Below are 13651 nucleotides of genomic sequence, written 5' to 3'. Positions count from 1 at the left end.
AACAGTGACAGATAATTTGGGGATCCTTTCAGAGCTTAAATAAAATAAAGCATTAGCTGCTAAATTCGCTGTAGAAATGGCTGGTTGTGTCCTCTTTCCCCCCTCAGCAGTGACTCAGACAGGGTCTCCTCAGTGGCCACAGTGCCCCCTGCTGGTGTGGAGGTGGAGCGGCGGTCTCTCAGCGCTAGCAGTGAGGAAAGTGGCTCAGGCAGCTGGGCACAGATTGCCACTGAAGACGACCCCCAGGAGGAGACCACCAGTAGCTTTATCCAGCTAAGCGAGGGGTCAGTCTTCCAGTAGCCCATCATGCCTTGCTGGACAGTGTGGCTTCTCCATTTGGCTTTTCATTAAGCTACATGTGCTAAATGCAGTTCTGAAGCGCAGTTTAGCACCCATATGTGAGCTTGCTTCCCTCATCTTAATGGCAGCAGGTTATTAGTTCTGATGAGTGCTCTTTTCCCTTAGTGTGTAATAACTAATATAACCGTTTTGACACATCTTAATTGATATTAATGTGATTTGGCTTGTGTGATTAGTCCTTAGCCAACCTTTAAAAGCCTCTGGATCACCACCTAGCACATAAATGCAGACACAGTGATGAGATGCAATGACTTTCAGAGACATTCACGCATAGAGATCATTAAAAAATTCATATGCATGTAATGTGATTTATGGTTTATCCCAGACTTCAGTTATAACACTATGTCCTTTTTTTTCTTCTTTATTTTAACTTAATTATTTAGACAGTGGCAAGAACAGAATTTAGGGATCCCCAGCAGAATATCAGTGTGGAAAAAAGGGCCTCATGTTAACCCTTGCTGTTTGAAATATTTAGAGTGTCTCAACATGATTTTTGGAAGGACTTTAAAACGATTTAATAACACACAAAACCTTAAAATACTTTTCTTATAAACTATAATGCAATTTTTTCTGGCAAAATTTATGTCTACGAGTCAAATCAAATAAAATAAAAAAATAAGATTGAATAACGTAAAAGCAACATTGTAAAAAAATGTTACAGCTTGAAAGGCATCCAATGCATAAAACATATGCTGGAATAGTTGGCGATTCATTCCACTGTGGTGACCCCTGATAAATAAGGTACTTAGCCAAAGGAAAATTAAAAAATGACTGAACTAAAATCATAAAAAATGTAATTAATTCGAAATATTCACCAAAAATATTGAACTTAACTAATTGAAACTAAAAAATAAAATAAAAGTAACATTGAAAAGAAAATGTTTCACTTTAAACATTTTAATTGGAGAAATAGTAAAAGATGACAAGCATCCCAATGTCTTACTCTACATTTTATACTTGGCTACGATCTTAATATTTGTTACTTGAATTTTAAGTTACCGAAAATGCAATAAAATATAAAAGTTACATTTATTTAAACTATTAGCCAGAGTGACGTTTTCTCATATTAATTTAGTTTAACTTGGATAACAAAGCAACAATAACAAAACAAAAATAAATTGAAATGGAAATATTATCACAAAATTACTAAAATCGTTAAAAAAACATAACTAATTAGAAATATTCACCAAAAATATTGGACTTAACTAAATGAAATAAAAAAATAAAATAAAAGCAACATTGAAAAGAAAATGTTTTACTTTAAACATTTTAATTGGAGAAGTAGTCAAATATGGCAAACAACCCAATATGTCTTACGTTATATTTTATACTTAGCTACAACCATCAAATGTGTTACTCGAATTTTTAAAAAAGTTACCTAAAAATAGATCAAACATAAAAGCCACATTTATTTCAACTATTAGTCAGTGAAACGTTTCCCATTTTCATTTAGTTTGACTTAAATAACAAGCCAACAATAACAAAACAAAAATAAATACAAAATAATATAATTAACCCAAAATTACTAAAATGTGCACTAAAATCGTAAAAATGGAAAAATGAATTTATAAAGCTACATTTATTTCAACTATGAGCCCGAGCGATGTTTCTTGTTTTTATTTAGTTTAGCTTAAATAACAAACCAGAAATAAGTTGTTGTTTTTTTTACAAAATTAAATATTTAATATTTACAAAATGAAACCAAAATGATTGCAACATGAACTAAAATCATAAAAACATAACTAATATTCACGAAAAATGTGGACTAATGATAACTAATATGATTCCCATCTCCAAACTCTTCAGTTCAGTGTTGTAATCTTTACATCAAGGGTTTTTTTCTACACAAACACACACACAAGCACTAAAAACACTGTAAGCATTGATAGCATTAACACACTGTCTAGTGCACTGGTGGCAAAGTCAGTTCCTGTAGAGCCGAAGTTCTGCACAGTTTAGTTCCAACCCTGATTAAACACACCTAATCCAACTAAATGATTCCTTTAGGCTTGTTTGAAACCAACAGGTAAGTGTGTTGAAGCAGGGCTGCGGCCCTCCAGGAACTGACGCTGAGACCCCTGGTCTAGTGAATTAGTAGACTCCAGTCTGAAGTACAGTTTACACCTAGGGAAATTCTCAATCTGTCAGCATGGAGCTTCACTGAGACAGGCAGGTGCCACGTGTCACTTCCTGTTTACACTCCCCATGAAAAGGATATAAAGGGGGTCTTACCTGTGCCAGCTTAATGCCATCCTCACTTTCCCACGTCTGGATATCCGAACATTTGCTTCCATCCGGCTTTAACCCCCGCTTCATTCGCAGTTCTCTTTCTGCCCGGTCAGGGGGAAAGTTTACAGGCACACATTCATAGTCATCAGCTGGCAGTGGAGCTGATGCCCATGCTAATGAATCCCATGCCAGTGTTCATGCTGTTATCCACGGCTTACTGATCATTGCTGAGAGAAATCAGGAGCTTCTGCATTTATGATTCTGACAATAAATAAAAGGGAAATGTTTTGCGTAATTTGCACTGCCAGACATTTGGAATAATTCAGAATTTTTTATCATGTCGAAGGAAGTTTTTTATAGCGTATTTAGGTTTATTTTTTTATTTAAAATAGTAGTTTTCTCTTTGAATATACAGTTGAAGTCATAATTATTCTCTCTGCTGTGAATTTTTTTTTCTCTTTTAAATATTTCCCAAATGATGTTTAAAGGTGCAGTTTGTAAGAGTGACACCCAGTGGTTGAACTAGGTATTGCATTCCTGGATCAAAACATACACAAGCGCAGGTTGCCAGATTGAGGATCAACAAGATCAAGTCTGACGATTGAGCCTTAAGGCTGATTTAAACCGTGTTCTAAATAAAAGCAACGGCACGCGATAGAAGGAATATTCTCCATATTTAAAGGAGTTTTTGTTCTAAAAAACCTTATTACAATGAATTGATATATTAGAAAAGGCTATTTCTTGCAGCTAAATAACAGGATAAACTGAGAATGATCACATCAGGTAAACCTCATGTCCTTTATTTAATGTTAAAAGCTAATAACGTGAGTTTGAATGGCATTTACCTCTATACTACTGAAAGCAGCAGCAGATTCACCTCAGATCTTGAAAATAAAATAAACCATCTGAAATTGAACTAGAACTGTCGCTCAAAACCAACACATATCAGTGATTCAGCATCTACATTATTTAGATTATAAAGTGAGTGAGTGCATATTCTGTGCTTCTGAATGGCTGTATATACATTTCTGTTGTTTTTCGTCTGGTGCAAACAGCCAAATTTCTCATCACTGCATATCTTGTCACGTAGCATGTTGTTAAGACACGGGGTTACAATGCAATCTGTCACCTAATGTTTACGTTCGTAATATTTATATTATTTGCTAATTTATATCTGCATGTGGAACTCTGAATCTGTTTTCCAACAAGGCAACCCGGAGTGCTGAAATATAATTGGCTAAACTGACATTGAGCGGGTTAAAAGAACCAAAACAAAGACAGACGTTTCGGCACATGACACACATTTTCAAAGCAGAATATCTGACTTCAGCATTGTTTTTAATGATATACAAGAATGTTCACATGTTTCTGAAATATCTGCAACCATATTATGGTGTTTTTATGGTTTAAAAGAGTCAAAAACTGACATACAGCACCTTTAACAGAGCAGGAATTTTTCACAGTATGTCTGATAATATTGTTTCTTCTGGAGAAAGTCTTATTTGTTTTATTTAGGCTAGAATAAATGCAGCTTTAATTTTTTAATAAACAGATTAAGTTCAATATTATTAGCCCCCTTAAGCAATATTTTTTCAATTGTCTACAGAACAAACCATCATTATACTGTGACTCGCCTAAATACCCTAACTTGCCTATTTAACTTAGTTAAGCCCTTAAATTTCACTTTAAGCTGAATACTAGAATCTTGAAAAATATCTAGTAAAATGTTATTTACTGTCATTATGACAAAGATAAAATAAATCAGTTATTAGAAATGAGTTATTAAAACTGTTATGTCTAGAAATGTGTTGAAAAAATCTTCCCTCCGTTAAACAGAAATTGGGGAAAAATATACAGAGATAGGCTAATAATTCTGACTTCAGCTGTATATTAAAAGAGAAATGATTCATTTCATACTGTAATAATACAATTTTTTTTTATTGAATAAATGCAACCTTGCAACTTTAAATGTCGAAAATCACAATTATTCCTGACCTTTCTGAGGTAGTGTTTGTGTGCATATTGATAATTCACTCTGTGTGTTTCAGAAATGGGAACAGCAGCACTTCTAGTCTGGGACTGGCCGACCTAGAGGGCTTTCCGGACTTCTCCATCTCCAGCAACCTAATCAGGTATCCAGCAGAAACACTCGCTCAGATCTGCTCTGATAATAACTGTACTAACACTCAGAGTCCCAGCAAATGCTCGTATTTGCTTCCTGTTGTAAAGGGACATAAGAGGCACATTCTGCTGAGCTGAGAAGACAACTTTCCAGGCTAAAGAAAGACAAATCTGCTCACTTTATAATAAGGTTTCATTCGTTACTGTTAGTTTATGTGTTTACTAACATGAACTAATAATGAGCAACAATGGTACAGCATTTATTAATCAGAGTTCAAGACTTACTCACGCATTATTAAAATACACATTACACTTGTTAACATTAGTTAAAATTAGACTGTGAGTTAACATGAACTAACAATGAACGACTTCGTTTTCAGTAACTGAAGTCGAGTAAATACTGTAATAAATGAGTTGTTTATTTTTCATTCATGTTAGTAAATACAAACTCACATTAGGGCAGCTGTATCGTAAAGTATTAGCACAGATCTTAACCTATTGTAGCAATCTAATTCAAGGGAGAAATATTGTTAATTATAATATTTAAATAAGCCAGACACAAGGGGGGAATATTAATAATTAAGCATAAATAATTATAATATTTAAATAAGCCAGACATAAGGGGGAAAGAGTAATAATTAAGCATAATTAATTATAATATTTAAATAAGCCAGACACAAGAGGGAAATATTAATAATTAAGCATAAATAATTATAATATTTAAATAAGCCAGACATAAGGGTGAAAGAATAATAATTAAGCATAATTAATTATAATGTTTAAATAAGCCAAACATAAGGGTGAAAGAATAATAATTAAGCATAATTAATTATAATGTTTAAATAAGCCAAACACAAGGGGGAAATATTAGATAAGCATAGTTAATTATAATATTTAGATTAGCCAAACGCAAGGGGGAAATATTAATAATCAAGCATAATTAATATTAATATTTAAATGAGCCAAATGCATGGGGGAAATATTAATTAAGCATAATTAATTATAATATTTAGAAAAGCCAAATGAAAGGGGGAAATATTAATAATTAGGCATAATTAATTATAATATTTAAATAAGCCAAAACAAGTGGGGAATATTAATAATTATGCATATTAGCTATCATTAATTATAATATTTAATTGAGCCAATCGTAAAAGGGGAAATAATAATAATTATAGTTAAATATGGTATTTTGATAAGCCAATCGCAAGGGGTAAATATTAATAATTAAGCATAATTAGTTATAATTAATTATAGTATTTAGATAAGCCAAACGCAAGGAGGAAATATTAATAATTAAGCATAATTAGTTATAATTAATTATAGTATTTAGATAAGCCAAACGCAAGGAGGAAATATTAATAATTAAGCATAATTAGCTATAATTAATTATAATATTTAATTAAGCCAGATGCTAGGGGGACATAATCATAATTATAGTCAATCATAATATTTTGATAAGCCAAACGCAAATGGGAAATATAAAAAATTAAGCATAATTAGCTATAATTGTAATTTTTAATTAAGCTAAACGCAAGGGGCAAATATTAATAATTAATCATAAAATGAATGCCTAATAACAAAATGCAATGATGCATGATTTTATGCCAATTTTTTTTTTCAATTTTTTTAAATAAATTTATTTATTAAATATCCTTTTAACTACTTTTTGTACTTATCATGTAAAATACATTTATAAGGAAATAAGTGTGAAGTATTAAAATAAGTACTAAAATATATGCAGTTTGCATTCAAACACAAGAGTGAAAAGTGCATGTTTTGGGAATTTTCTTAATAAGAACATTTTGGGAAGCAGAAATGTACAGCTGGTGTGTGTGTGTGTGTGAGTGTGTGTGTAAATGTGCTCACTAAGCACTGCCGTTTGCTGCGTCTGGGAACAGTCTCAAACATCGGCGCTTTAATGGGCTTTGTGGCCAAAAGCTTGCAGTCATTTACTATTTTGAGCTTATTAGACGAGTTCTGTACAGTCGGGCCCCTGAAGGGCTCCGTGAGGTGACTGGAACGGGGCCAGTGTTTCCCTATACAGGATGATAATGATAGTGTCTCTGTCTGCAGTGAGGAGAGGGAGAGGAAGACTTCGCACTGTCAGGACCAGGCGGACGGTGAGTCAACTACATGCATGCAATTGCTATTTAAAGTGCTTTCAAATGTGCATTATTAATTGAAATTAGACGTGATCTCAACATGAAGAGAGGGCGGGGCATATAATAGCTCCTCCCCTTACAAAAAATAGTGTTGAAGCAAATAAAAAGCAAATGAGAAGCGTCTTAAAGGGGCGGGGCTAGTCAGACACTAGAGAGCATTTGATTGGTCAGAAGATTTGATGAGAAACTGAACTATGAGGTGACCATAATAAAATCGTTGATTCACTTAGGCGGAAGGGTAAATTTTTCCATGTTTATCCAGTTTATATTTTCTAAATGCGAATTGTATTAGTTTTGGAGCACACAACGTCTAAAAAACACTTAAAGACCTTTAAAGAGCACATAATAATACAGTAATGTTTGCTTTTAGTATCTGTTTGTGCATGTACAGTGTAAGATATGCAAATCCACAAAGCTCATTGAAGGTATGAACTGTGTTTCTGTAGGATTTATATCAATCCAAGACCATTTATTGTTTCCGTTTACAATCATTAATTCATTTTCCTTCAGCTCAGTCCCTTGTTTATCAGGGGTTGCCAAAATGGAATGAACCGCCAACTATTCCAGCATATGTTTTAAGCAGCAGATGCCATTCCAGCTGCAACCCAGTACTGGGAAACACCCATTCACTTACATCCACACACACACTCATACACTTCGGCCAGTATTTTTATCCAATTCCCCTATAGCGCATGTGTTTGGACTGCGGAAAGAAAGCAGGTGATGCTCTGGTGAATTATAGTGTTGTTTGTCATTGTGTATTTGCTGAAAATTACAAAATAAAAGTCTTTCCACTGTGACATGTTTTGCTGAAGCTGTGCTTGTAAACTTGTATTTATTGATCGTCTACGAGTGATCATCTGCACTGTCAGAATCTGACTCAAGTTTAAACTGTGATGGCAAAACCAACAGAAGTATTGATTGTGTATGTTTATGATTGCATTAGATTCCTTGGAAGCTGGAAACTGATTTATTGTGATTTTTGTGCCGGATCCGATACATAACTTTAGTTTACTTAGTGTTTAGAAGTAGAAACTTCTGGTGGAAAAAAACAACACGGCTCAATGTGGATATGTATCTCTGTCTATATTTCTGGAGAGTGTGAATTATGTAGCCAGACTGCATGTAGTATGGCTGCATTCCATCTTTAAAACGAATGCTACGGGACATAATGATGCCCCCACAGCTTCTGTTCCTTTAAGCGCTACCAGCTGACCACTTATCTTTTTCTAGATTGCTTTTGAAAGCACTATTGGTTGGGTTTAAGGAACAGCAAGCTGGCCTGGTCGGCTGAAGTGTATATTGCACCCTGTTTTGGATTTGCGCAAGAAGATGGTGCGCAAGTGAAATTTAATATCATCAAAAACCATACACAGCGGCCTCTGGTGGATTTGCAAAAACAAAAACCATGAGCAGGCATACCTCCAGTTACGTATTTCACTGTCCCCCGAAATGTATACCTGGGTACATATCTGTAATGAGCCTGGGTGGCAAAAAACAAAAAAAATGTTTGCAAAAAAGCCAAATTTTTTTTTTTTATAGCTACAATTTTCCAGTATTTTTTTTTCCAAACTGTTAACAGAGAATCTTTGATAATCATGAGAGTGAATTAACAAAAAAAATATATAATAATTTAGATCAAATGTATGTGGTTTTAATACCGGCCAAAATAATAAAAGAAGCCTAACAAGAAATGACAATGAGGATGCACAAGAGTACAAGTGTTACACTTTTATAACATCCTAAGAACCAATATAAATATATATTAGTATGGGCAGCACAGTGGCTCAGTGGTTAGCACTGTTGCCTCACAGCAAGAAGATCGCTGTTTCGAGTGCCTGCTGGGCCAGTTGGCATTTCTGTGTGGAGTTTGCAAGTTGTTCTGTTTCCCCCACAGTCCAAACACATGCGCTATAGGTGAACTGGATAAAGAAAATTGGTTGTAGTGTATGAGTGAATATGACTGTGTATGGGTGTTTCCCAGTGATGGGTTACAGCAGGAAGGGCATCATCTGCGTAAAAAATATGCTGGAATAGTTGGTGGTTCATTCCACTGTGGGGACCCCTAATAAATAAGTGACTAAGCCGAAGGAAAGTGAATGAATGATAAGTATGTAAATACTGAGCATTGACAGTTTTTTGTTGACAATGGCCACAGAATTCAGAATATGGTGATTATTTTCGACATATGCTTGATGTTTTCCCTAAATCACAAACCACAGGGCTTAATCGGAAGATTAAAGTTGTACATGTATGTGATTTTTAATTCTAGTACACCCAAAAAACTTAACTTTTAAAATAGCATCATACAGTGTGAAAAATAAGTACAGAACATGTCATGTTTTTTTCCTGGCAGTAATGTTCTTAAAGGAGCAGTTAACATGGAATTGAGAATATTTTGGTTAAAACCATAAACAATACAAACATAAAAAAGATGAAAAAATCTGAGAATGGAGTTGTGTTTAATAACAATGGAAGGGCACAGGAAGAATGTGCTGAACTGCTGAAACATGTTTTCACATGCATTGCTCAGGTGTGAGTTTCTCACAGGCTTCAATCGAGTGTAGAAATCTTGATGGTTCTGTGGGTCTCATCTGTCAAATCTGCTCTTCATTTTTTATTTTCTATTGGATTCGAGTCAGGTGATTGGCTGGGCCATTCTACAGCTTGATTTTCTTTCTCTGAAAGCATCTGAGAGTTTCCTTGGCTGTGTTTTGGATCATTGTCTTGCTGAAATGTCCACCCTGGTTTCATCTTCATCCTTCTGATAATGTAGATGTTGAACTGAAGCAGCTCATATTCATTTACAATGACGAAGGGCAGAGGGTTGATGAAGAACTACTGAGAGATTTCAGCTGCTGACTCCTGCTGCACCTTTAGAAATATGTTTTCTGAGAAAAATGGTGACGTGTTCAATACTTATTTCTCCCACTGTATGTCTTCTAGCAATAATACTGGCTGTTTTTGGCAGGCAGGTGAGTTTAAAGTAATTCACAGTATCACTGCTCTTCACACTTCTGTGCTAATGCATTCAGTCTGAACTGGGCGTTTTTTTTAACATAAATGTTGCATATTCTTCTGGAGAGTGAACTTTCACTCTGAATGAGGAAATCGGGCATTTTTGATGGGGCACCAGTGGCTTTAGATGAGACACTTTTTTCAACTTTAGCTGTTTTTCATGCAAACGGCCTCTAGAATTTGACTTTGGAAGTGATTAGATGTAATGATGAAAATGCATGAAGCGTCAGTGTGGGCAGTGTGAGTGGGCTTGATGTTTCCGAGCCAGAAGTTAATGTGTCGGACTGCTGAAACAAACAATATAAAAGCATCATTGTCATGTTGCTCAGTGTGAGTATCAAGCTGCCAAGGCTGATTTATTTCAATAAATACTGAATATGATCCACAGGTTTTAAAGGGGACCGATTACGCCTCTATTTACAAGATGTAAAATAAGTCTCTGGTCCCCCTAGAGTGTGTGTGTGTGAAGTTTCAACTCAAAACACAACACAAATAATGTTTTATAACTCTCTGAAACTGCCCCTTTTAGGCTTTGATCTAAATTGTGCTGTTTTAGCGACTGTCGCTTTAAATTCAAATGAGATTGAGCTCACTCTGGGCTGTTATGCTAATGAGGGAGAGATCGTCTCAATTGGGCGGGGCTTTCCCCCTCTGATGTCAATCAAAGTATTTCTGCAGCCTGTTTTTTGTAGTGTGTTTATAAACAATACAATGAATACATTATTAATACGGGCGACGCAGTGGCGCAGTAGGTAGGTAGTACTGTTGCCTCACAGCACACACACACACACACACACACACACACACACACACTCACACATATCCACACACTCAAACATACACAGACACACACACACTCACACATATACACACACTCAAACATACACAGACACACACAGACACACACACACACACTTATGCATATACTCACACTCAAACATACACACACTCAAACATACACAGACACACACTCACACATATATATACACACTTAAACAAACACAGACACACACACACTTACACATATACACACACTCAAACACACACACACACTCAAACATACATGCACTCAAACAGACACACACACACTCACACATACACACACTCAAACATACACAGACACACAAATACACACACTCAAACATACACAGACACACACACACACACACATACACACACTCAAACATACACACACACACACACACTCAAACATAAATGCACTCAGACACACACACATCGCCACAGACACACACTCTTTCTCACACATTCTCTCACACATATACTGTATACACACACACACACTCTCAAACATATACACAAACTCATACATGCACACATACTCAAACATACACACAAGCATACTCTCTCACATACAGATACACCCACACACAATCACACACACAAACCCAGCAGGCACAGGACGTCAACTTGACATCAGATTGACGTTGTACCCCAACGTTGTGGGGACGTTGCATTTTGTTTGGAAATGAAAATTGGGTTGATGTCAGAACACAACAGCAGGCCAACATTAATGTCTAATGTCCAACCTAAAATCAACCAAATATCAACGTCTAATAGATGTCACAGCTTGACGTTGTGTGGATGTTACCACTATGACGTCTATCAGACGTTGGATTTTGGTTGCCATACCTGATGAATAAATGTCAGTATGTGACGTCGATATGACGTTGGTTTAAGATGTTGCCTCAATGTTGGATTTTGGTCACTTTTCAATACGACCTAAAATCAACCAAATATCAACGTCTAATAGATGTTACAGCTTGACGTTGTCTGGATGTTACCTCTATGACGTCTTTTAGACATTGGATTTGGTTGCCAAACCTGATGAATAAATGTCAGTATTTCACGTCAATATGACGTTGGTTTAAAATGTTGCCTCGACGTTGGATTTTGGTCACTTTCCAACACAACCTTAATTCAACCAAATATCAACGTCTAATGATGTCATTATTGGATGTCAAAATGACTTTGTCCGTTGATGTTGGCTAAACACTGAACTCTGACATCACAACCTAAATCTAACCTAATATTAACGTCTTATCAGGGTTCAACACTAAGAATATTTTCCGCTGGTCCGATTGGACCAGTGGTTCAGATTTTTACTTGCCCAGCCAAAATTTTCACAGGCCCCGCACCAAAATAATAATAATAAATTATAGCTATTTCTTAGACACATATTTTAAATAATGTGTCAAAAATAATTTCTGTGAATCTAGAATTTAAATATTTAAAAATTGTTAAAATATTTAGCTGTAAAATATAGCAGTATGGAAAATGTGCATGTATTTTATTGCAAAACAAAAGGTGGCCGACTTAAAAGTGACGGCAAACTATGCAAAACATCACTTTTTTTTCATGTTGTTGTACCCATGTAAATGTCTGTTTCCACAATGTTAGAAACAGATGTTTTCTCTTAGCCTCATAATTTGATGTGGCTGTTGTGTTGTTGTCTCTTCACTGTACTGGTTTTTACCAGGTTATAGAAAACAATAACGGGCTCACAACATCCAATCAGATAAGAGGAACTGAAAACCAATATGGTGTTTACGACTTCACAGAGAAGGTAACATCCAAAGACTTAAAAGAACAAATTATTTCTCGATTCTAAGACTGTAATTGCATGCATTTGACAAATTCTCGAAGGCAAATCAAAATGTAATGACATGGCAGCACTGGTCCGATTGGGCAAGTAACCATTCTGTCTACTGTCCCGAGCATCTCTCACGACATAGGGCAGTCCTTATTGTTGAGCCCTGCTTATGACATTGTGTGCCTGTTGGGAACATACACACACCCACACACACAAGAGCTGACAGTCAAAGCAGAGAGACAAGACGCTGCTAAAACACAGAAGACGGTTGATCGAGCAAGAATGAAACAGCACAGACTAAATGTGGAGCTGATTTTTGTGCAGGATAGAGCTGTACTGAAAGAAAAAGCTCAAGTTACGTTTAAGACGATCAGCTAAAAACCTCTGGCTTTAAAAGTAACTCTAGAAAAGTGCGATTAGCTCATCTGTCCTGGAGTGAGGGTTTAGCTCTGAGAATATTTCAGGCCTCTCTCTTGTTTCCCCCTGAGCTCTTTATCACTCACACTCCTGATAAAAGGAGATCTTCAAGTAAAGGTCTCCACATACATTAGGCTGTGTGCTCATTTCTCTCATGACAACTCTCTGAGAGATGAATTCATTCCAGGGTATATGCAGGAATCCTAAAGGTAACTGCAATATCTTTTTTAGACTTTTTAAAGACCTTCTCGGATTATTGTAAGACCTCATCACCACTTCAAGTTCTGATGAGTATCAAACCTTGAACTCAATAAGCAGCTGTTAATTACATTAATGATGTAATGAGTGTGTGTGTAGACCTGTTTGTAGTAACACTGGTTGTGTTGTCAGAGGTGACGTCGGGCTTGTCGACGGCCGGCAGCAGCTGTCAGCGGGAGCTCCTGGTGCTGAACTGTGACCTGGAGCCGGACTGTGTGGACGGAGAGCTGAGAGCCGCGCTGCAGTGGATCTCAGCATCTGAACTCGGCGTCCCGGCGCTTTACTTCAGAAAGACTCACCAGCACAATCTTACAAAGGTGAGGACAGCCAAAGACTATAGGACACACAAGACATGTCACTCGTATAGTTTTGAATGGGGTAGATGTAATAGTCAATATGGCGAATGAAGCCCTGCCTTCTAGTACAGGAGCCAATCAGTGATCACTATAACCTGGTGATTGTCCTGGAGAGG

General features: G+C 36.1%; 1 protein-coding gene across 7 annotated transcripts in view; it reads left to right on the top strand.

The window, feature by feature from the left end:
* The window catches only part of sphkap (SPHK1 interactor, AKAP domain containing), a 202478-nt gene that overhangs the window by 182778 nt on the left and 6049 nt on the right, over nucleotides 1-13651 (top strand). For 3 of the 7 annotated variants that reach the window (XM_009293856.5, XM_068214699.2, XM_009293857.4), the window contains 4 exons: nucleotides 108-284; nucleotides 4638-4721; nucleotides 6787-6833; nucleotides 13312-13496. In XM_009293856.5, coding sequence (XP_009292131.1) covers nucleotides 108-284; nucleotides 4638-4721; nucleotides 6787-6833; nucleotides 13312-13496 — 493 coding nt within the window. Of the gene's footprint in view, nucleotides 1-107; nucleotides 285-4637; nucleotides 4722-6786; nucleotides 6834-13290; nucleotides 13497-13651 lie in introns of all 7 variants that reach the window. The other 4 variants (XM_009293859.5, XM_073928751.1, XM_068214700.1 and 1 more) reach the window with 2 other exon arrangements.

The sequence above is a fragment of the Danio rerio genome, chromosome 18 (genome assembly GCF_049306965.1).
Source record: "Danio rerio strain Tuebingen ecotype United States chromosome 18, GRCz12tu, whole genome shotgun sequence".
NCBI lineage: Eukaryota > Metazoa > Chordata > Actinopteri > Cypriniformes > Danionidae > Danio > Danio rerio.
This window is presented reverse-complemented; position numbering and strand designations above follow the sequence as displayed.